At 45.7% G+C, this 23,794-nt stretch overlaps 3 protein-coding genes across 3 annotated transcripts in view; 1 reads left to right on the plus strand and 2 right to left on the minus strand.

Moving 5' to 3' along the window:
- The window catches only part of LOC311486864 (poly(rC)-binding protein 3-like), a 123,519-nt gene extending 120,329 nt beyond the window's left edge, over positions 1–3,190 (plus strand). Inside the window, exons 12-13 of the mRNA XM_084542882.1 lie at positions 112–131; positions 2,141–3,190. Of these exons, the coding sequence (XP_084399008.1) occupies positions 112–131; positions 2,141–2,573 (453 nt within the window). The 3' untranslated portion in view covers positions 2,574–3,190. The remainder of the gene's footprint in view (positions 1–111; positions 132–2,140) is intronic.
- A 10,974-nt stretch (positions 3,191–14,164) lies between these two features.
- rbm15b (RNA binding motif protein 15B) lies at positions 14,165–18,396 on the minus strand. Its single transcript, XM_084542097.1, has one exon. It carries the CDS (start codon positions 17,794–17,796, stop codon positions 15,241–15,243), a length of 2,556 nt encoding a protein of 851 aa, XP_084398223.1. The 5' UTR covers positions 17,797–18,396; the 3' UTR covers positions 14,165–15,240.
- A 122-nt stretch (positions 18,397–18,518) lies between these two features.
- Positions 18,519–23,364, minus strand: manf (mesencephalic astrocyte-derived neurotrophic factor). The gene is made up of 4 exons (XM_084542098.1): positions 23,187–23,364; positions 22,141–22,268; positions 21,749–21,890; positions 18,519–19,846 (listed from the first exon to the last, which is right to left on the minus strand). The coding sequence occupies exons 1-4, from the start codon at positions 23,275–23,277 to the stop codon at positions 19,662–19,664; spliced, it is 546 nt and encodes a 181-aa protein (XP_084398224.1). The 5' UTR covers positions 23,278–23,364; the 3' UTR covers positions 18,519–19,661.
- Between the last annotated feature and the right edge of the window lie 430 nt (positions 23,365–23,794).

The following is a 23,794-nucleotide window of genomic DNA, read 5'->3' on the forward strand; positions in this document are numbered from 1 at the left end:
CAGATCAGGGTTTAAAACAGCGAGGTGGACTCGTGCATCATGACATCCATCCGCAGGAAGAGATGAAGCTCTACATCAACTCGGTCTCTGCTCCTGCTTCCGTTTAATCAGACTCTCAATGCCACAGACATGTGATACAAGCCGCCGCGCAGCTTTAATACAGCGGCATGAATATGTAAATTAACTCTGGATGAAATCAATATTTCACGTACCACTCCTCCTGCCGCTGACAGCCGAGAGAACGGGCGGTCTGAAGCCGGCGTAGCGGCAGGTCGGCCTCATTCAGTCTGAAATGTCAGGTCGGAGAAGGTGAGACACAAACTCACTCGTTTCCATGATGTTTTTTAATCAGTTAGTGGCAGATGAGACCGTCCCTCCCAGCGCATTGAGGCTCAGTTCAGAGCAGCAGACGTTCAGCCGCTGACACACTGTCCAGACGCTGTGACAAATTCTTGTTTGCTCGGGCGTTTCCATCTCGCAATAAATCAGAAAGTAATCGCACTTTTTAAATTCTTCTAAATGGAGCTTCAATGGATATTTTCCAGGTTTTTCATCTTTTCAATGCCAGCTAATATGGAGGGGGCGGGGCTTAATGAGCTATACTGCAGCCAGCCACCAGGGGGAGCTCCACATGCTTTGGCTTCACTGTAGAGGAGCTGTCATGGCGTCCACTGGTTTTACAGTCTGTGGTTTGTTTCTGCTTCTGCATCGCTTCCTGATTTAACAAATTTCAGGTCGGGTGAAGGGTCAAGTCACAGAATGTAACAAAAAAAAAACATTAACATTAATATCTAAATGCCTTTTATCCTGTGAAACCTGATATGTTTTTTTTATTTATTTAAGTGCTTATAGGACACAAAGAAACAAACAAGATCAAACTTCAACACATGATTTTTGTTTGGTATCTTAATTGATATATGAATTATTAATTTGGTTTTATTTTTTTCTGAAACAGGATCCTTTTTATGATCCTCGGGAAAAGATGAACTGAAAAACTAAAGTCTAAAGTGTGTAAATATATTTTATAAAGGTAGTCATTTAATTGTGTTACGACAAAAAGGCATTAAATACCAAGTGAACCTATATCTAGAAATTTCCACTAATATAGAATAAATGTATGTAAGATGACATTTTAATGTTTAAAATGATCAGTTTAATTATATTAAACAATAATAAGGTGAGGTGAATGTACTGTATTTCAATATGATTTTAATGTATTTATCAGTTGATTCAATAAAGTAAAATATTAGTAACAACATAAATGATATTTTTAACAATATTCTCAAATTTAGCAAAGATTTTTCTGCAAAGAAACTACTAGAAAATGCACGAGGGCGGCCATTTTAGAAACGGCTGCCAAAAGCTAGTGACTGAGGTGAATGTACTCTATTTCAACATGATTTTAATGTATTTATCAGTTGATTCAATAAAGTAAATATTGGCGTTAAAATGTTAGTAACAACATAAATTATATTTTTAACAATATTTTCAAATTTAGCAAAGATTTTTCTGCAAAGAAACTAGAAAATACACAAGGGCGGCCATTTTGGAAATGGCTGCCAAAAGCTAGTGACTGCAGAGACTGGATAAATCCAGCAGGGGGCAGACGACCAGGATCAGAATGTTTACAGCAGTTTTATTGATGATGTGGGTGGAGCAGAGGTGGCTGAAAGCCTCTGGTGTCTGACTTCCTGTTTGTGTAACTTGGTTTATCTTGAATGATGACGTCAGTGTAACGAGACGTGAACATCCCTGACCTGCCTCCATGCTAATGTGTCTACAATGGTTTTGTTCCCTCCTCCCTAAGCCCCCTCCCGAGCCATCACCCCAACTTATACAGCACACCCCCCCATCCGTACAGCGAACTCCCCCCTACAATAATCTGTTGCAACCTCCAGCAAAACACACCTGTCTTATGATTTGAGTTTTCTCAGATTTCATTTTAAAGCTCCTGTTTGTTTTTCATTTTCCTTTTTTTAGTTTTTGATTTTTTTAACATGTCTTTTATTTGACCCTCTAACCCTTCTCCATCCAAAACTCCCTCTCCCTCTCCGGTCCCTTCCTCCACCCTCCCCTCCCTCCACCTCCTCCCTCCCTCCCTCCCTCCTCCTCCCTCCCCCCCATCCCTCCCCTCCTCCAGTTTAGAGACCGCCAAATCCACCGCCCAGTCCTCCTCCATGCCGTCTCCCGTTGACCTGACCATGAGCTTCACCCAGCCCGCCCCCCCTGCCTCCGCCTCGTCCTCCTCCTCCTCCTCCCCCCTGGCAGCGATGGGCGCTGCACTGCCCCACGCTCCAATCCTGGGCGCTCCCTACGCCTTCCCCCTCTCCAGCCTGCTGGGAGTGAAATCCATCCCCTACCTGGCACTCTCCACCCCTTCCGCCTCAGCAGCAGCGGCGGCGGCGGCCATCGGGGCCCCCATGCTGCAGGGCTCCATGCCGACGACGGCGGCCGTTCAGGTTCCGGCTCACGCTGCGGCGGCGGCGGCGGCCTTGGCGTCCTACACCGCCAAGATCTCGACCTCAGCCAACGGGATGAAGAAGCCAGAGAGACAGAAGTTTGCACCGTACTAGAAGAACTCAGTCTGCATCTCAGAGGTAGCTCCTGGGCTGGTGCTGGGGAAGGGCAGTTTTATTTTATGACTTTTACCCTCTTCTAATCTCTCCACTGCACTCTCTCACGTTTTACACCTTTGTTTTTCTGCCTCTTTCCTTCTTCCTTCTTGATTAGATGTCAAAGTGGGATGGTTGGAACGTGGACAATTTAAAACAAGTTAATCAGATTTAAAAGAAAGGAAGCCATGTGCAGCAACTAGTTGACAGCTCTTCATCTGAGACTGTTTCTTGACCAAACACCACAGAATTTAACCAATATTCTGCATTTAATACAACTTCATCACAATAAAAACACCCCACTGGGTTTAACTGGAAAACTGGAGAGCTGAGGAGCAGCAACAAACAGATCAATATTAGCTCATGGCTGATACGTACATTAGCCTGTAAAAGCCAAGAAGTGTTGACAAAGAGACCTGCTTAAGTATCATCTAAAAAAAGAACAAATTTTTAAAAAATATATTAATAAAGATCAGTGAATTGATTCAATAAGAGCTAGCCTAGCATAGCATAGCCTAGCATAGCATAGCCTAGCGTAGCCAGGCTAGCTCTTATTAGTCTGGTAACATCTGGGTTTCATTACGATCCAGACATTTACCTCTGCATCACCTGGATAATTCTCCAACCAATCAGAGACATTTAAAACCCCAAAACGATCTGATTGGCCCGGCAGATCTTTGCAGGAGCAGAATCAGTTCCCAACAGAGAGACTCCAGATAAACTTAACAACACAAGAAAATGTGTGTGCGGGGGAACGTTTAGGCAGGATTCCAGATTAACTAAAAGCATCTTTAGTTAATAGTTAGCTTCGGCTGCTCGTCCTTTCTCAAGTTTTCCTTAGCGTGCACAAGTTTCCGATTTTATCAACTAGCCAATCTAGCTCCAGCCACGGAGTTTACGTAAAGACCAAACAACAGCCCTGATGACTGAGTCTGTGCAGTGAGGACTGGTGATGGGGACCTGATTTAAAGGGATGAAATGCTAATGCTAACTATGCTAACAGAATAATCCTAAATTAAAAACTTCTCCCAGTGATCGTGCTGACAGACCGCAGAGACTCTCATCAGGGATATTAAAAAGAAAATGAAGGCGGATGTCTGATTGTCGTGCTGATATCCGTCTAAGCTCCGCATGATAGAAGAGAATTAAAGTAGAAGGTGAAGTTTAATACGACCCTTTTTATCCACGTCAGCCTCGTCTCGAAGTCTTCAAACCTCAAACTGTTTTATCAGTTCATTTCTCAGCCTCGTTTGAAAACGTGCAAAATATGACAATCGTGTACAGCAGCTCTCTGATGGTTCGCCATGTTTTAATAAACCTCTCAGGGTCGTTGACTCCTCTCAGCATCCCACCGTGTGAATAACTGTTCCTCGACATAATAACAACAAAAAAATAGTTTAAAGGATTGGACACATCAAGAACTACTGTTAGCTGCCAGGCTAGGAAGCTAGGAAGAGCAACAACCTGCTGGTCTGACTAGATACACCTTAAAAAAATAAAGACCATTTATGACTGAGGGCCATTTTATTTAGCCTGGACATCATCACATTCTACCATTGTGCACATTATACAATCCATAAAAATATTCATATTTCCTCCATGTTGTTCACACATGTACAGTAACTCCCCAGGGAAACCAGTCATCAAGTCATGCTACATATTGTTGTAGAGGTCTCAGCACCTACAACACACTGGTACTGTTTGTAATCTGTAGTGCCGCCATATGACCACAAGGTGGAGGCAAAAGACCGTGTATGAAATTGACATACAGGAGTGATTCTGTCAGGCAACTCACCATGTGGTGGATAGTTGATGGAGAATCATGCGGAAAGACTCTAAAGGACCGGAGAAGATAATAAAAACACATATTGAGACATAAGAAGAAATTCTGACATGCTGGCTGTATGTTTTTTCTGTTAGCTGTGGCTAGCTGGTTAGCTCCAGCTATGTGATGCTTGGTATCAATGGATAAGAGAAGCTTCTCTAGTCTCAAAGTGGATTTTTACGGGGCATTGCGGGGCCACATATTTATTTATTTTATAACTGAAATATAAAATTGGTACCAAATAAACACTTTTTGAATAAAACACACTTGGACAGTTGTTTTCAACGGTTTAATTCCTGACCCCAGTACCGGCTAAAGCCCCGGGCTCCGATTCAGCAGGTCTGAGTATCAATCACGTCATTTTCCAACAATCCCACTTTTCCCACTCTGAAGTTTTACCTCTTCGGTTTTTTTTTTTGTTTTTTTTTGCAGCTCTGCCCTGATGGGAGTCGGGTTGGTGGGTTGGTTGGCGTTTGTAGCTACTGATGTTCTTTGGGCCACCGAGCCTTTAAAAGCCATAGAGACTCTTCAGCTTTCCCTCCTCATCTGTTCCTCCTCTTGTATACTCTCATATTTATTAACTGTAATGGAATATTCCCTCAGAGTTTCTATCACTGGTCACTAACACGGAGCTGAGCAGCTCAGCGTTTGTATACAACGATGTCGACTTGTAAATGAATATTTCTTTCCTGTTTCCTGTTTTTGTTATTTTTCAGTATTTGTTGTAAAGAGGTTTTTGTTTTTTTTAAACATACAACAGATTTAAAAAAAAACTTCTTTTTGTGCTAACGGTCTGTTCTCGTTTGAAATGTGTTGTTTAAATTATTTTTTAACTTATTAAGAGGAGTATTACAGGTTTAGATTAGTTATTTTTTTCAACATGGCTGCAGGTAAACACTGTAAATCTGTATTTGAGTTTTTATTTTTATTATTATTATTATTATTTCTAGGTGTGTGAATAAATTTTAATTTATGTTTTTTGGGGGGAAACTGTCACTGTAACATTAATACTAATAACTAGATTATTTTTGTTGTTTTCACTCGTGAGCTGAAACTGAAACATTTTAACACAAACACACCTGATTCTCGACGTTGAGCCACAGAACTACAATAAAAGAACAAGTTCAAGACGACGTGCAGAAAAAAAAACGTTAATGTCTTGTAAACTGATTCGTGCACGGCTCAGTCCTGCTGATCAGAGGAAAACCTTTTAGAGATGAGATTCAGAGCGACCAGTGGACGTTTTCATGGCGTCAAGAAGATCTTTGAAAACAGCAGAAGAAGTTCAGCAACGTCTTCTTTATCTGGACCAAAAAAAAAAAAGTTGCACTTGAACGCACCACAGAGACTTCAGCCAATCAGCAGCTGGTTCATACGTTCTGCACCTGAGAGGAAATAACTCTTCGTACCAGCAGGTGGCAGTAGTCTGGATTCAACGCTTAAAAGAGGAAACAGGAGGAGCTAATATTAGGTGGGAGGCTAAGAAGCTCCTCCTCCTCCTTCTTCTCCCTCTTCCTTTTTCCTCCTCAATCAGTTCAAGGTTGGAGACAAAGCTGAAGGACAACTCCTTCTTCCTCCTCCCGTTGTTCTCACGTTCCTTCTCATTCTCCTCCCCATTCTTTTCCTCTTCCCTCTCCCCATCATCGTCCTCCTTCTGTTTCTTCTTCCTCTCCTTCTTCTCCCTTTATCTTCGTCCTCCTCAGTCAATTCAGGGTTGGAGATGAAGCTGGAGGAAAACTTCCTCCTCCTCTTCCCCATCCTAAAAGTCTTCCCTATCCCCATCTTCTTGTCCTCCACCACCTTCTTCTTCTTCTTCTACTTCTTCATCTCCCTCTTCTCCTCCTCCTGCTCCTCTTTCTTCTTCTTCTCTTTAACTTCTTCTCTTCCTTCGTCACCCGTATCTCCTCCCCTTCTTCTTCTACGTCTTCCTCTTTCCTCCTCAATCAATTGAGGGTTGGAGACAAAGCTGGAGGACAACTTCCTCATCCTCCTCTTTCTTCTTCTTCTGTTCTATTTCCAGTAGACGTGATGCTCCTCTCCTCCAGTGGTTGATGGTGAGACGCGATCACATGCTTCTGATCGTGTCATGTGATCCCGTCTCCAGGACGACCAACAGGAAGTGACAGGTCATCTTCTTATTGTAGTTCTGTGTGTTTAAATTCTTCCTGATGCAGAGTTGACGGAGCGTCAGACCAACTAATGCTGCATGTTTGCTCGGCCTCACTTACATGTAAATACACTCAAAGACGACCAATCAGATCAGCGTAACACACACTAACACTAACACACACACTAACACACACACACACACCGGCCTCGGTTCTTTGCACTGACAGTGTGAACTAAAAGCAATACTGAACAGAGGATGTGTTCTCTTCAGCTGTAACTAGTCCATATTCACGTGGATGGCTCGTCAGTTAATAAGTGTTTGTTTTTAAGACTCTGGTGAGAATAATGTGGAATATTTAGCAGGCTCACTTATTTTTATAAAGTCAGATAACCTCGTCGATGAACTGAACCGTGGACGCTCGCTTCCATTTCCGTTCCTTCTTCCTTTCTGCTCCTGCGTTCTGGTCGTCGTGTCTTCTGCATGAGTCCGACTGCGAATTTGACGTCTATGCAAAACATCCCCGCGTGGTTCAGCTCGGCGGCTGAAGGCTGTGCTGGTGCTGGTTGAATAAAGGGCTACGGCAGAAACAAGAGGCTCCCGCTCTGAGCAGCGGCCCCTGAAGATCAGTAATGGAAACTGGAATTAGTTTGTGAAGATGTTTTGTCTCATCGAGTTCTGTGTTTGATCGTTTAATAAAGATGTGTTAATCCAGAAAGGAACCGAAGCAACACACTTTTATTTGAGACGTTTTTTAACAAAAGTCGTCGTTAAAAGTCATATAAAGGAACAACAACAAAACAAAGTGTATGAATTGTTATTAAAATCCCCTAAAATAAAATTAAAGACCTCATCAGACTCAAATTATTATTTATTTTTAAGACGCTTCAACTGTTAATTTACATGAAGCCGATTTTATTTATTTTCTTACTTTTGTTGTGTCTGGGTGAAACTGTGAAGGAGGTGCAGCAAGAAGAGACGACTTTAGACGATGAGGCGACTTTTATCGTTGTAATCGTTGAAAACAACACACTTACGTTAAGTCTCAGCGTCTCAAACCAAAGAGGGAATCAACGTATTAACTCAGGTAGCAACATATCGCCTCCGTCCAGACACTGATGACTTTTTAAACGCCTCCAGTATTTCCTCACGATTCACGGAGAAGACTCAGTTTGTAGTTTGTGCTTCACCTCAGTTTCTCTTCGACTGAAAACCTGAAAAGATTTAATTTGCTTGAATATAAACGTGTTTCAACTGATACAGAGAAAAAAAATCAGAGACATTTAGTTTGAGACTAATTCAACTCCACATCTACTCAGATCACGTCTATGACTACTGTTACTCTTCTGTCCATCATCACGTTAAGCTCCGCCCCCAAACGATCCGATTGGTCCGTCAGATCTTTGCAGGAGCAGAATCAGTTCCCAACAGAGAGACTCCAGAACAATGGTGTCCACACTTTTGTGGCTTGTGGGCGACTTTTACATCTGTTTTAATGAGAAAAGTCGCGCTGTCCCTTTAAGAAAGGCAGATAAATAATTAGACCAACATCTAAACAATTTTTTTTGAAACGGCGCATGATCTACCCGCACTGCCTTCACGATCTACCGGTCTACGTTTTGGGCAACCCTGATCTAGAACAACTTTCCACCTGAAACAGTTTGTAAATGTTGGAAGTTGTTCGTGTCAAGCTGTTTAAAGAAAAGTCTGAATTTACAACAAAAAACGTACGGCTGCATTAAAACTTTAACCTCTTAGCTCCTAGACATCTTTCTTGAGAATTATACACATAAGTGGTTTTACAAAAGGACCTGAACTAAAGCAGCTGATGTGAGGAAACCCACCAACATCTCAGAACTGAAGTGGTTCTGTTCTGAGGAATGGGCTAAAATTCCTCCAAGCTGCTGTAGACCACTGATCAGCTGTTACCAGAAACCTTTAGTTACAAGGAGGTCACAGCAGATACTGGAGACAAGGAGGAACTGATATGTAATATTGGCTCATTTTAGTCTAATGTTCCTGTTTCATGTGTTCATTGGGTTCTATCTTTGTCTACTTTCAGGACTTGTGTGAACATCTGTTGATGTTTTGAGTCATTTTTAGGAAGAAATGTAGAAAATTCTGAAGGTAAAACCGTTTAAGCGTCAAACATTTTGAGTCCTAATTCATAAAATTAAAATACAGTTCTGCACTTTAAACCACTGGTGCCCGATACGTTGACTGTGATCGACCGGTAGATCGTGTAGGTAGATTGCGCGCCATTGGTTAGTCTAATCATTTATGTGTTGCACCTCCAAACAAACCGCAAGACAAAGACTTGTTAAATTCAGACTAGTCGTTGCTGTTCCTTTCAGACTTACTGCTCTTCAGGGTGGACGAGCCTCGTATTGGCGTGAAGGAAAGAAGTCCAGCTAGAGATGCTCTCGTACACGAACACAGCAAACATAAAGAAACGCGTTCACCCCCGCCAACATGATTATCACATATTGCACTCGAACGTGAAAACTCCATCGCGGCGACATTATCCTCCGCTGAGCGTTCTCTGTGATGTACGACCATCTTCCTCTTCTCAGTTGGCTCTTTGTACAATCGGCCTGACGTGTTTGTGACTCTGTTCTTCTCTCCATTTATGTCATGTTCTAATAAAGTGAACCCACACTGAAAGAAAACCCCTCGGCTGGTTTCTGTGTTTCAGAGCAGATACGACGACAGCGTTTCCTCTGTGGAGAAAGATGTTACGATGTTATCAACTAAAAACAAAAAACTCAGCTTCAAAACAAGAAATCAAGGTTTTAAACTGAAGGATTAGAACCTGAGTAAATGTGTGTCTCCTCCAAGAAGGCCCAGATTTGTCCAAACTAGAGTTTCAGACTAAAACCAAGTAGACTTGTGTTGATCCAAGCAGAACGTGACCAGAACAGTTTAGTCAGTAGCAACAGTCAGTACTGTCACTGGTAGTTGTGTTCATCTAAAACCTTTAGGGTTGTTCCAGTTCTCATTCTCTCTAAATGTGGCCAATCAGGAGACAGTAATTACATGGATGCCGGCTCTCGTCAACAATTAAAGCAGCAACTTCACAGACACGAAGCAACTGGAGATAATGACACGGACACTAGAGGAGGAGCTGGTTTCTATTTTAAACAGATTTATAGTTTCTGTTCTCGACCCATTAGAGTTAAAATAGAACTTTAATCACAGAGAACCAGTTTGATTCTGTTGAACCAGCTGCAGGACGCTCCTGAATGTCCACGTCACTGCAACCACAGAGGCTCCAGGAGATTGTTTGATCGCTGCTGCTCCTCACCTGGCCACCAGGTGTCCCCAGCTGCTAATGCTAAAGCTAGCTGAGCAGGTTCTTAGATGGAGACAAGGAGGCACCAGATCCTGGATCCAGATTCACTCCTGCTTCATCCTCAGATCAACAACAGTGATCAGCTGATTCCTCTCTGTCTGCTCCACCTGGGCTAAACGTCAGGTGGTAACCATGGTAACCGTTACCAATCGTCTCCTGATAAATCAACATCAGGTGAGGAGTTTATTGGAGACCTGGAGACATCTTGGAGGTCTTCTTCTACTCTAGACATTCGTGTCTGGACACTAACATAGAAGAGGACATACTACTCCTCTTCCTGCTCCTCCTCCTCCTTCTTGTTCTTGTTCATGTTCTTCTTCTTCTCCTCCTCCTCCTCCTTCTTGTTCTTGTTCATGTTCTTCTTCTTCTCCTCCTCCTTCTTCTTCTTCTTGTCCTTCCTCTTCCTCTTGTGATCCTTCTTGTGGAGAAGAACTCCAACTGGATCACAAGAGGAAGATGAAGGTCTTCTCCTCCTCCTTCTTCTCCTCCCCTTCCACTTTTCTCTTCTCCTCCTTCTTCTTCTCCCTTCTTTTCTTCTACCGTTTCTCCTTGAACTTCTCCTCCTCCTTCTCTTGCTTCTTCTCTTTCTTCTTCTCTTCCTCCTCCTCCTCCTATGATCTTTTAGGCCTCCTCCTCCTCCTCCTCCTCCTCCCTCCTGTATATTTCCAGTAGACGTGATGCTCCTCTGCTCTGATGGTAAACTCATGTCTCTGGTCTCCATGGTAACGGTCCATTGATCAGGATGGAGACGTATTGATCCAGAGTTAAACAGACGCTGAGCTGTTTAACAGGAAATCATTGTCAGCAACACTCAGATCAATTACGGCAATTACCGGCGGCAACGTGTTGCCGTGTTCACAGTGTTTATTAGAAAGAGACGAAGACGGAGGACGAGCTTCATCCATCCTGTCAACTGAGGAGGAGGAGGAGGAGGAGGAGGAGGAGGAGGAGGAGGAAGCTACAACAGAGGTAATAGATGAGGTGGAGAGGAAGGGATGGGGTGTTTGAGGCTAAAGGAAGGAAGGAAGGAAAGAAGGAAAGATAGAAGGAAGGATGGAAGGAAGGAAGGAAAGAAGGAAGGAAGGAGAGAAGGAAGGAAGGAAGGAAAGAAGGAGGGAAGAATAGAACGAAGGAAGGAAGGAAGGAAGGAAAGAAGGAGGGAAGACTACAACGAAGGAAGGAAAGAAGGAAGGAAGGAAGGAAAGAAAGAAGGAAGGAATGAAGGAAAGAAGGAAGGAAGGAAGGAAGGAAAGAAGCAAAGAAGGAAAGAAGGAAGGAAAGAAGGAAAGAAGGAAAGAAGGAAAGAAGCAAAGAAGGAAAGAAGGAAGGAAGGATGACAAAGAAGAATGAAAATTAGGAGGAAGAAGAAAGGAAGAGGAGTATGTCCTCCTCCATGTCCTCCTCCATGTCCTCCTCCTCCATGTCCTCCTCCTCCATGTCCTCCTCCTCCACATCCTCCTCCATGTCCTCCTCCATGTCCTCCTCCTCCATGTCCTCCTCCATGTCCTCCTCCTCCATGTCCTCCTCCATGTCCTCCTCCATGTCCCCATCGTCTCTGTCCACATGGACTCCATCTTGGTTCTTGTTGTACTCAGTGATTTTATATCTGGGTCTTTTCTTTCTATTTTAAACTGAATCTGTTCATTTTCTTCTTCTGTTGTTTCATAAATAAAACTTCATCTGATCAGTTCACATCAACACTGATTCTCTGTGGTGGTGCTGCCCCCTAGTGTTTAAACCAGGAAGTTCAACACCAGTTAGACACGATGGAGACACAAAACGACTGGACAGAGATTAAAAACAACTAAAGAGACATTGAAAAAACACAAACAACGAACGACAAAGAGACAGAAACTAAGATAAAAAACAAAAAAGAGACATAAACCCAACTACAACATCACCTAAACCCTCACAGAGACACATAAAGGTCTGAGATCTGTGCTCCTGCTGCTACAGAGCTAACGAGCTAACCTAAACAAGCTAACTCCTTTACCAACCTGACAGTCTAATAATTAATCTGACTTCCTGGTTAATTAAATCCATCAGATTGAGTTGAATTGTTATTAAAATCAAGCCAATGCGGATGGGAGGTTTTCCGTTTCTCTCCGTGAACGCCTGAACGCAACTTTAAGAAACAGGAAGTAAAATGTTGCCATGGATACGCCGAGTTACGCTCATACTATTGTTTTCCTTGTTTATATATATTTATATATATATAACTTTATTCGTTTGGAAAAAGAAGTCAGCCGAATTTTCCCCTATTAGCTGTTGGTCGTCGGGACATATTTTATTTACAGATAACCTTCGATTAATTATTTTAAATACGGAATAAATCCTTAAAACTTGAAGATTCTCGAGGGAGTTCCTGTTGTAGCAGCGATTTTTCTTTTGATTACGGCGATAGCCTCCGTGAGTATTGTTATTTTTATTTTATTCTATTTTACCGGTTATTAAGACTCTATAAATATTATATATATATATTAAATATAATTTTTACTTTTTGTTTGAGTTTCAGACCTGGTCTTTGAAGGCACCACCGTCTATACAAGAAACGTTTTATCATCAATAAACAATAGAGAAGCAATAAAAACGTTATATTTATTATATGCTGAGTGAAGCGTATATTTACTCTAACTGGGCATTTATTATGCTTTTATTAAAATTCAAACATGTATAACTTACCTTCCTGTGAACACAGACAGACAGCGTCCATCATAAAATGTTTATTCCACGTTTCCATAGCAACACGAAACCAAACAGTGGATGTGAACCATGAGACCAGAGACTGTCCTCCACCTGTTTTGTTTTTTGTCTTACATCGTTATTTTCTTTGACAGCGTTTTGTATAAGACTCAATAATAAAAATAAAAAAAAATAAAAAAGTGGATTTAAATTGAAAAAGTATTGTCGCTGGACTCCAGGGAGGAGATAATATTAAATAAAATAATAATGCATAATTACAAAAAGGTCTGAATTATGAATCATTTACCTCCCGTGTATAAAAACTATCAGATAAACTTGTAAAATTATGATCTGAAAAACAGAAATCACTAAAGAAAATCAAAATTTTCGGTAAAGATTCAGAAAAAGCCGAACCTAAAATTAAAAACCCAACGTTGTGTCTTAGCAAATTAACGTTTATTTTCTGGATTCGTCTACGATTCAGTCGATAAAACCTAAAAATACATTCGGATGAATCTGGAGACTCTGGAACCTTAAACATTTGGTACGTTTTCACTATTTTGCCTCGAAAACTGACGTAAAGGACCATAAATAAAACATCAAGTGAATTTTAACAGTGTTTTCAAGAGCTGCAGATAAAGAGCGCTTTCATTTTCAGTTATTTTCTAGATTCATCTCAGTTTTGATCGATATAAACCTAAACAAACAATTTTTGTCTGAGCTGAAGGCGTCTTCAGGTGTTTTATGTCCATAAATATTTACAGCGATAACTGATCGTTTAATCTGTTTTTGAGTTTCTTTAACTTTTACTGATCGAATCCACAGAAAATACAACTTTAATAAAGACGACGTCATTTTAGAGTCTGCAGACGTATAAACTAATCGGTTACTCTCAGTTATTCTCTGGATTCATCTGAGCTCTGGTTTTGTCGTTTTGACCAAATTAACATTTTCACCGTTTTGTTTTATAGAAATGTCTGAAACAATAAATTATCAACAACTAATCATGTCAGTTTTCAGTTTCTCTGCTTTTTACTGATCGAACACACAGAAGCGTTTCCATAAAGTCTGAGACAAAGATCAAGTCTTTCTTCTAAGACGTGGACATCGATCGGTTTTAAAAACTGACGACTAAATTTAACGTTTTACTCATCGAATCATTAGATTAAACGACGTCTCAATCACTTTGTGTTCTGTAGACAAACTACTAAAATAAAACGACCCAAATTATTTTCCCTTTAAACTTAAGATCTGCTCTCTGTGTCCAGTTCATTAGGTACACTGATTCATCTGGATGATTCACTGTGGAGGATGGAGGCTGTGGTTTTAGAACAAGATACAGACGTTCTACGAACCACGGCCTCCACAATGAAAACATCTCTGAGTTTAATTAGAAACTAAAGCTGAACATCAGAGACAAGATTCAGAGCTGTTTCCTCTAGTGTACCTAATGAAGTGGCCATAAGAGGTTTCAAGTCGTTTCCAGACTAAAAACCTTCAATCATTTGGTCTGATTCCATCTTCACTGTTTATTTTCATCCAGAGACAAATAACAGGAATGAATTCTCTTCAGGCTCAGACGGAGATGACTTCTCTGCTTTTATTGTGAAAAACAACAAAACAAAACAAATAAAACCTGATGAGTTCAGTGTGACAGTAAAACAGAATAAAAACCCCGGAGAGCGTGATTCAACCGGACGATCGTAGCTTGCGGTGCTGTCAAAACATTAGGAACACGTCGTGGAGATTCAGATTTAGTGCAGGACTCGGTAGTGTACCTAATGAACTGGCCAGGGAGTGTAGTCATCATCCTCCTCTCCTGAAACTCAAACATCATTTACTCTTATTAGCTGTAAATCAGGTTTTATCTTTATTTTATCTCCTGCATCGTCTAGTGTTGGATTATTTAACTTTATTTTGTTCTTATCGAACAAATAAAGTTTGGATTTTATGAGAGAAATAAAAAAAAAGAAAAGAAACAGAAGCAGCACCGATGTAAAAAAACAAAACAACAACATGTAAATAAAAGGAAGCAGAGATGGATGGATGTATTTAAACTGAATAAACGGTATAAATGTGTACGATATAAAATCCCAACCAGCTACGACGGGAACATGTCTGGTTCCATAGACGGACAAAATAGAAACGATTTCTTTTTCCTCTGCATGCAACAACACATCAACACACACACACACACACACACACGCACACACACACACACACACACACACGCGCCTTTCAAAATAAAAGACTGGAATGGTCCCGTTGATAAAAACAAAACAAGAAAAAACACTAACTACGTCAAATATACAGCGGCGGGCGGAGGCGGAGGCGGAGGCGGTCTGAGCTCCAAACAAAAACAAAAAGTCTCAACCTGCGAGAAGAAGAAGAAGAAGAAGAAGAAGAAGAAGGAGGAGGAGGCGGAGCTCAGCCGTTTACAGTACAGAGTAACATCCTCCCGGTGTAGTGGACGAAGACGGATAAACAGATTTAGTGTCCCGGCTTCTTTTAGTGTTTTTAAAAAGTTAATGCTCCAGAAAGAAGGAGGAGGAAGAGGAGGAGGAGGAAGAGGAGGTGGTGTAGTGTAACACATTAAAATCTGTCTAAAAACAACATGGATGTGTAGTGTGTGTGTGTGTGTGTGTGTGCGCTCCTTTAAGAGTTAATTAGTGTCGCTGACGATCACGACGACCATGTGCTCCTCGTCCAGATTACCCACAGTCCTCTTGGCCGTCTGCAGGTACTGCTGGGAGAACTCCCCGGGTGGGAAGGCGTACAGCATCGCCCCCGGGCCGCCCTCCTTGGCGCCGGGCAGGCTCACCACGCCGGCCGCCTCCTTGTTCCGCAGGTACGTCACCAGGTGGCGAAGCAGGCGCACCTGGAGGCCCGGCTCGGGGGCCGGCGCCTGGCGGTCGACGGGGCCCTGCAGCGCCAGGAGGATGGCGTAAGACCCGTCGGGGCGTCCCAGCTTGATGCGGCGGGACACCTCGTCCAGCCGGGTCTGGTCCATGCGGAGCCGCTGGGCGATCTTCAGCTGGTTCTGGTTCTGGGGCTTGAGGGCGTCCTTCATGGCGGCGCCGAAGAAGGAGGCGCCGCCCTCCAGCAGGTACAGGTCCGTGGGGAAGCTGCTGTTCTTCAGGGCGAAGTAGCCGCGCCACGTCTTGGAGAGCGACGCCACGGCGAACTCCGACAGCGAGCTCGGGGAGGAGGGCGTGTCTGTGTGGGCGGCGGCGGCGGGCGAGACGGCGGCGGCGGCGGTGGCGGTGGTGGCGGCGGGGATGACGGCGTCGCCGCTGCCTCGATGGTGGTGGTTGTTGAGGTGGTCGCTGGATGACCTCTTGCTGTGGTGGCGGCCGGACGGGGGGTCGTCTTCTGCCGAGTGTCGCCCCCCTCCGCCGCCGCCGCCACCGCCGCCGCTGTCGGGGGAGTGGTCTCGTGGTTCTGTGGTGGAGTCTGGGGCTCGAACCCGCGCCCTGTCCGGGCTCACGCTCTGCCGGACCCTCGACCGCCCCCTCTCCTTCTCCCTCTCCTCCGTCTGCCTGTCGGTGGAGGTGCTCCTGCTCCTCCTCCTGCTCCTCCTCTCCTCCCGCTCCTTCAGCCACCGCTCGCGGCTCCGGCTGCGACTCCTCGCCCCCCGCCGCCCGAACGCCTCCACCGCCGCCGCCCTCCTCTCCAGGCTCCGGCTGGGGCTGGCGGGGTAGTCTCTCTCCAGCAGCAGGGCGCGCTCCCTGTCCCTCTGCGAGAGGAGGCCGTGGGAGGCGGGCGGCGAGGAGCGCTCCCTGGCCCCCCTCAGCTCCCGCTCCAGGCTGCGGTGGCGGCTGTAGGCCTCCCCGAGGAGGTCGTAGTGGGAGGACGGGAGCGCGGCGGGAGGCTGGTACCCGGGGGGGAACGGTCGGGACGGGCTCTCCTCCACTTTGGCGAAGTCCACCCTGAGGCGGCGTTCGGGACCCCCCAGAGGAAACCCCCTCATCTGCGTGCAGGCGGCCTGGGCGGCGTCCAGACTCTCGTACTGGATGTAGGCGAAGCTGTCCCCCTTCACGTAGTCGATGTTCCTGATGCTCCCGAAGCGGTCGAACTCCCGGGCCAGGGCGGCGAGGGAGTTCCCCGGCCCGAGGCCCCCGACCCAGAGCCGCGTGGTGGGGTTGGCTTTACCGTAGCCTATCTTTATGGGGTTCCCCCCGATGAGCCGCCCCTGCATGGCGACCTTGGCCCGGTGCGCCATGTCCAGGTTCTGAAACTTGACGAAGGCGTAGGCGCCGCCCTGCCCGCGCGCCGGCCGCTTGATCACCACGTCCTCGATGACGCCGTACTTGTCGAAGCCCCTCCGGAGCTCCGCCTCCGTCACGTTGCCGTCCAGGTTGCCGATGAAGAGGTTGCTGGTCGCCCGCTGGTCGTCCTCGGGCTTCAGGTCCTCCACCACGGGCATCGGGGGGAAGCCGTAGGGCCGGCCCCTCTCGTCCAGCATCCCATAATAGTCCAACAGGCGCTCCCGCTCCCTGCTCAGACCCAGAGTCTCCAGGGCGTAGTGTCTGGCCCTCAGGTCTCTGATGTTGCTCCCACCCGGGCCGGGCGGGGACAGGGAGCGCTGCCTGTAGGGGTACGGCGCGTGCACAGGTAAATACCCGACGTCCGGGGGCGTGACGCTCCGCCTCCTCACGTACATGGGCTCGATCTTCAGCTGCCGGTCGCGCAGGACCAACCTGGAGGACTTGGCGTGCCGGGCCTCCTTGGCGTCCTCCGGGTGCCGGAAGTTGACGTAGGCGATCCGTCCCAGCTCCGGCGTGTGGGACAGCTTCACGCTGACGTCCCCGAACTTCTTGAACTCGTGGAACAGCGCGTCCTCCACGTCCTCGTCCGACACCTGCGAGCACAGGTTGCTGATGAGCAGCGTCTTGTACTCCAGGGTGCCCGGCCGGGCGGCGGGGAGCTCCGCGGCGGTGGTCCGGAGCGGCGGGCGGCCGAGGAGGCTGAGCTCGTGCCGGTGGTGGAGCTCCAGGGCGGCGGCGGCGGCGGCGGCGGCGGCCCGCTCCTCCCTCAGCCGCGGCTTCTCCCGCTCCCTGCTCCGGCTCCGTCGGTGATACCCCCGGCTCTCCGCCAGCAGCAGAGCCAGGGGCGGAGGCGGCAGCTCCTCTCTCCGCGTGCTCTCCCGCTCCCGCTCCCGCATCCTCTTCGCCCCGGCCCTGGACGGACTGCTCTCCCTCCCGGCCTGCCTCTTCATTTTCAAACGGACGATGGAGCCCAAACTTTTCGGTGCCTGCCGCGAGGGATCCGGGCCCCGGGGAGCGAATTCCAGCTCGGTTAGCGAAGGCGAGGAGGCGGGCGACGGCTCCGGGAGAGAACCGCTGTCCGTGCAGGCGCCGAATATCCGCGTGGAAGTCGAAATAAAAGGAGAAACTCGTTTAAAAACATGTCAGCATCAGAGGAGCTGCACCGACGCCGCCATCTTGGACAATAGGAATGCGTGCGCTTTCCTCCCGGAGGGCGGAGGGACGCGATGACGCAGGCGCGTCGGACGTCATGACGTGGGACGCTTTGTTTTGGAGCGGAGTGTAGTTTTCTGGTTTCCTGCACTTTTAGACATGAAAACTGCAATAAATCACCACATCTGACACCTTTATACAGCTTATTTTTAAATATGTTCTATTTATAAATATAAATATGTGGTTAGAGGAATAAAAACTGCTAACTTCTTTATATATTTTATATTTTCCACCTCTTTTGACACTTTCTAGTTGCCGGGTGCATCTATGAGGTCTTTATTGAACATTAAAGAAAACCTTCTGTGGTGTCAAACACTTCCCACTCACGTCTTTGTTTATTAACTCAAACCTGAAACCTTTTATTCACTATTTAATGAGATGACGATCAAAACCTCCAAACTGCTCCCCTCACCGTTTCAGGCTGAAACCTTTAAATGAGACTAAAACCAAACGCTCCTCGTGGAGTTTTCATGTTTTAATGAAAAAGTAGAAGTAGTACAGTCGTAAACAAATGAACGGGCCTCACGTGACACAACAGCATCGTTTTAGATTTTAATCTCCTACGTCAGGTCTGGTCAAGGCGTTGCTCATCATGAAGGTGGTTAACTTACAGACCAACAGTAAAACGTTGTTTCCCCTCAGACGGACGGCTGCAAGTCCAGGAGGGCCACCACGACACGGGAAGGTCCAAACAGTCTGACTTTAAAGTTTAAACCGGAGGAGAGGGTGAACGCTGAACACGGGTGTAATCGTTTAAAACATAAAAACAGAGTCTGGCGGAGGAAGGTCAGACACGAGCTGATCAACAGATGAACACCAACGGAGACAAACTTCAGCTTCTAGCGGCGAAAACAGGGCCGACGGTTTTATTGTGGGTTTATGGACCAATCAGGAGCGAGGAGAGCATCTCCACACCAGGCCCTTTCAAAATAAAAGCCTCAGTTCCAAACAGCAGCTGGATTTAATATTGACATAAACACCCGACTCTGTGTCTGCAGCGTTGGAGATCCTCTGCTGCCTGAGAGAATGAAGCATTACCCCCTAAACTACTCGTTGGGTGACGTGGCCGTGGCGTCGTTCAGGACGTCCCGGTGTCCAGCTCGTCCCGTCACTTAAACTGAATGTTTTAATGAATATGAGAGACGGCGACACAGCGTCTGGGTTTAGTCTAAATTTGGTCAAAAAACTACAAATCTGAACTTTTACTTTATGGGTTTATTTATTTATTTATTTTTTCCTGCTGAATGTCTCCGTCTCAGATCAGATCCTGTCCTTCCTCCTCCTCCTCCTCCTCCTCCTCCTCCTCCTCCTCCTCTTCCTCTAATCGTTATAATCTGCTCAGTTAGGTTTCATCAGTGAGACTAGAGTGAAATGTGTCAACGACATGAGCAGTAAACCGTTCACTCCCTTCACGTTTGATTTAAAAGTCTCATGTGTTCACTAATATCTGAATCTGTGCACGAGACAAACATGTCAGACAACACTCCTCCTCCTCCTCCTCCTCCTCCTCCTCCTCCTCCTCCTCCTCCTCCTCCTCCTCCTCCTCCTCCTCCTCCTCCTCCCTGGATCCCAGTCCGGTCTAAGTCAGTCTGTTTCTGGTGCGTTACAGATCTGTCCGTGCTCTGGCGGCTGCCGGCGCGTACTTGGGCATCAGCTCCGTGATTTTGCGGATGAAGTCGGACTTCTCGGCGCAGCCTTTGCAGGACTCGCCCCACTCCTCCAGGATCTTCTTCAGGTCCTTCACCTTCAGCTTCTTCAGGTCCACCGAGGTCAGGTCCAGCTGTTTGTCTGTCCAGAGAAGAGACAAAGACAAAGAAAGAAGTCAAGGACACGGAGGACGGAGCTGAAGGAAAGAACACAGCTGTTACGTTCTCATAGACTCTAGTTGCTCCTCCTGGTGGATGAAGAGTAAAGGGTGGTGGTAACCATGGTAACCTTTACTAATCATCATCATCATCATCATCATCATCATCAGGTGAGGAACAGAAACATGGAGGAAGAAAAACAAGATGGAGTCAATGTGGAGGAGGAGATACTACGACCATCTACTCCTGCTGCTCCTTCGTCTCCTCAATAACTACTGGCCTCTTTACTTCCTTCCTTATCTCCTTCTCTCCTACCTTCCTTCCTTATCTCCTTCCTTCCTTCCTTATCTCCTTCTCTCCTTCCTTATCTCCTTCTCTCCTTCCTTCCTTCCTTATCTCCTTCCTTCCTTCCTTCCTTCTCTCCCTCCTTCCTTCTCTCCTTCCTTCCTTCCCTCTTTCCTTCCTTCCTTCCCTCTTTCCTTCCTTCCTTCCTTCTCTCCTCCCTTCCCTCTCTCCTTCCTTCCTTCCTTCCTTCCCTCTTTCCTTCCTTCCTTCCCTCTCTCCTTCCTTCCTTCCCTCTCTCCTTCCTTCCTTCCTTCCCTCTCTCCTTCTCTCTTTCCTTCCTTCCTTCCCTCCTTCCTTCCTTCCTTCCCTCTTTCCTTCCTTCCTTCCCTCTTTCCTTCCTTCCTTCTCTCCCTCTTTCCTTCCTTCCTTCCCTCCTTCCTTCCCTCTCTCTTTCCTTCCTTCCTTCCCTCCTTCCTTCCTTCCTTCCCTCTTTCCTTCCTTCCTTCCCTCCTTCCTTCCTTCCTTCTCTCCTTCCTTCCTTCCTTCTCTCCCTCTTTCCTTCCTTCTCTCCCTCTTTCCTTCCTTCCTTCCTTCTCTCCCTCCTTCCTTCCTTCCTTCCCTCTTTCCTTCCTTCCTTCCCTCTTTCCTTCCTTCCTTCCCTCTTTCCTTCCTTCCTTCCCTCCTTCCTTCTCTCCTTCTCTCTTTCCTTCCTTCCGTCCCTCCTTCCTTCCTTCCTTCCCTCTTTCCTTCCCTCATTCCTTCCTTCCTTCCCTCCTTCCCTCTTTCCTTCCTTCCTTCTCTCTCTCTTTCCTTCCTTCCTTCCCTCTTTCCTTCCTTCCTTCCCTCCTTCCTTCTCTCCTTCTCTCTTTCCTTCCTTCCGTCCCTCCTTCCTTCCTTCCTTCCCTCTTTCCTTCCTTCCTTCTCTCCCTCCTTCCTTCCCTCATTCCTTCCTTCCTTCCCTCCTTCCCTCTTTCCTTCCTTCCTTCTCTCTCTCTTTCCTTCCTTCCTTCCCTCCTTCCTTCCTTCCTTCTCTCCCTCTTTCCTTCCTTCCTTCTCTCCCTCTTTCCTTCCTTCCTTCCCTCCTTCCTTCCTTCCCTCCTTCCTTCCTTCCCTCCTTCCTTCTCTCCCTCTCTCTTTCCTTCCTTCCTTCCCTCCTTCCTTCCTTCCTTCCCTCATTCCTTCCTTCCTTCCTTCCCTCCTTCCCTCTTTCCTTCCTTCCTTCTCTCTCTCTTTCCTTCCTTCCTTCCCTCCTTCCTTCCTTCCTTCTCTCCCTCTTTCCTTCCTTCCTTCTCTCCCTCCTTCCTTCCTTCCTTCCTTCCCTCCTTCCTTCTCTCCCTCTCTCTTTCCTTCCTTCTCTCCCTCTTTCCTTCTCTACTTCCTTCCCTCCCTCCCTCTTTCCTTCCTTCTCTCCCTCTTTCCTTCCTTCCTTCTCTCCCTCTCTCTTTCCTTCCTTCTCTCCCTCTTTCCTTCTCTACTTCCTTCCTTCCTTCCCTCTTTCCTTCCTTCCACAGGGACTTAGAGATGGACAGGTGAGACCAGGTGAGACCAGGTGAGACCAGGTGGATGGACAGGTGTTGATGGACGGTCTTGTCTCTCTCACCGTATCTCAGCTCACAGATCTGACTGTCCTTCTTCTTGAGCTTCTCGCAGATCTTCTCCACGGGGACGTGGTAGCTGAGCGGCTTGGACACCTCGTTGATCATCTTGGTGGCGGCGTCGCTCGTTGCTCCGATGTAGTAGCACTAGACGGGAAGGACGGAGCAGAGGGAACCGTTTTACCACGTTGACCGTCTTAACAACAACAAGACGCTGGAGCGTGACCAGAGAGAAGTTTAGAACCAAACATAAAACTAAAGAAACGACTCTTCACAAGTCAAGTCAATACGTTTCCTCTTGATCAGCTGATGAATCCGTCAGCGTCGTCCACAACCTAAAAGAGGTTGCCAACATTTCTAAGAAGCTAAGCTAAGCTAACGTAGCGCGAGCACTCACAAAGCGGTTCTCCTTGCCCTTGGCGTCTCTGCAGCTCTTCAGGATGGCCTTCTCGATGTCGGCGCTGTTGAAGTTGACGTTGTCGTCCTTCAGCGTCTCGTAGAACTTCCCCAGGAACGACACGCACACTGAAACAGAGACGACGGCGTTATTTAGATCAGAGTTCACTAGTGTACCTAATGAAGTGGCCAGAGAGTGTGTCTATTGTTTTTATATATAACATCTGTTTCCTGGTCCGTTAATGTGACTTGTACATAAAATAGAAAATAAAATAAAATAATAATAACTACAGGCAAACAAACGGTGGAGAAACAAGAACCTGGAAATTATATTAAAAAATAAAAATAAATTATATAATTAAATAAAACAGAGTTAAAATAATATGTACGTTGTAGACTGTATATAAAATAAAATAAATACCTTTCTTTTTTATTTTAGTAATATGTAAATAGGGGCTGAAACATAATTTGACAAATGTCAGAAATAAAATAAAATAATAAGAAAAATTAAAAAAATAATAATAATAATTAACATACATATATTTAGACTGTGGTTATTTCTTATTTATATTTAATTAATATGTAAATAGCGGCATGTGTATGATGGATGAAAAATAAATTAATAAATTATTATTATTATTATATAATAATAAATTAAGAATTCAACAAGTATGCTTTTAGTTCAGAGGTGGAAAAAAAAAATCACACATTTTATAATAAATATTACTATTTAATATAAATATATTTAAGACGTGAAGTGATGAAGTTTAAGACTTTAAATGAGTTTAAATGTCTACATGAGGCTGACACTGGTCGTTAGCTGCAGTCAGGTTTGTTTATCCTCTTTAATAAATACTCTGGACCACATGTTAATATATTATTATAAAACCCTCTCTGTAAATGTTCCTCTTCACCTTTAACATCGAGGACAAACATGATTTTATTTCCGCTGCGGCTGTTTTTGAGGAGTTGACGGAGCTGCTAGCTGAAGAAGCTAGCTGTGGCTAGCTAGCTAGCTAGTTAGCCACAGCTAGCTCCCGGACCCACCTTCACACTCTCCCTCCTTCAGGGCTTCAGCGGGACCCGGCACCAGAGCGAGCGCGATGGCCACGGACAGTCCGCCCAGACACGACAACATCTCGGCTCGAATAAACTCGCGGAGGTTCCTCTATTCAGCCAAACACCGACCGCTCGCACTCATGAGCCGCTTCAGCACGGACGCCGGTAAACTGAACGGCTGTATGGGCTTCCTTGGTGCCACGTCACACTCAGCCGGCAGCCTCATTGGTCGACGGGTCCGACTGCTTCCGTGTTCCTCCACGCATTTTCCTCCGATTGGACGGAGGCACGGCGATGCGGGGCACAGCGTCCAGTTGGCGCCGTGTGATTGGTCCACAGCCTCACCGGGCTGTTTTAGTGGTGGAGGAGGAAAGATGACTTTAAAGATATTAAATATAATATTAATCAATGTGTGGAGGAGGAAAGACGACTTTAAAATAATAAATAAAATTATAAAAAATATAATAACTACTGTGGTCTACATACTATAGTAACTATTTTTGATTTTAGTGGTAAAATAATTGTAATAAATATAATAACAGTAATAATAATCATAAACAAAGCACAAATAATAAAGGTTAATCAACTGTTATCTA

The sequence above is a fragment of the Chelon labrosus genome, assembly GCF_963514085.1.
Source record: "Chelon labrosus genome assembly, chromosome: 4".
Classification (NCBI taxonomy): Eukaryota; Metazoa; Chordata; class Actinopteri; order Mugiliformes; family Mugilidae; genus Chelon; species Chelon labrosus.

What these genes read in the sequence shown, in the direction of transcription:
- rbm15b (XM_084542097.1), bottom strand. Translation starts at nt 17,796, where the DNA reads ATGAAGAGGCAGGCCGGGAGGGAGAGCAGTCCGTCCAGGGCCGGGGCG.
- manf (XM_084542098.1), bottom strand. Translation starts at nt 23,277, where the DNA reads ATGTTGTCGTGTCTGGGCGGACTGTCCGTGGCCATCGCGCTCGCTCTG. An exon ending in GAAGGAGGGAGAGTGTGAAG is followed by an intron (nt 22,269 to 23,186) that starts GTGGGTCCGGGA and finishes TCTCTGTTTCAG; the next exon opens with TGTGCGTGTCGTTCCTGGGG. An exon ending in AGGGCAAGGAGAACCGCTTT is followed by an intron (nt 21,891 to 22,140) that starts GTGAGTGCTCGC and finishes CTTCCCGTCTAG; the next exon opens with TGCTACTACATCGGAGCAAC.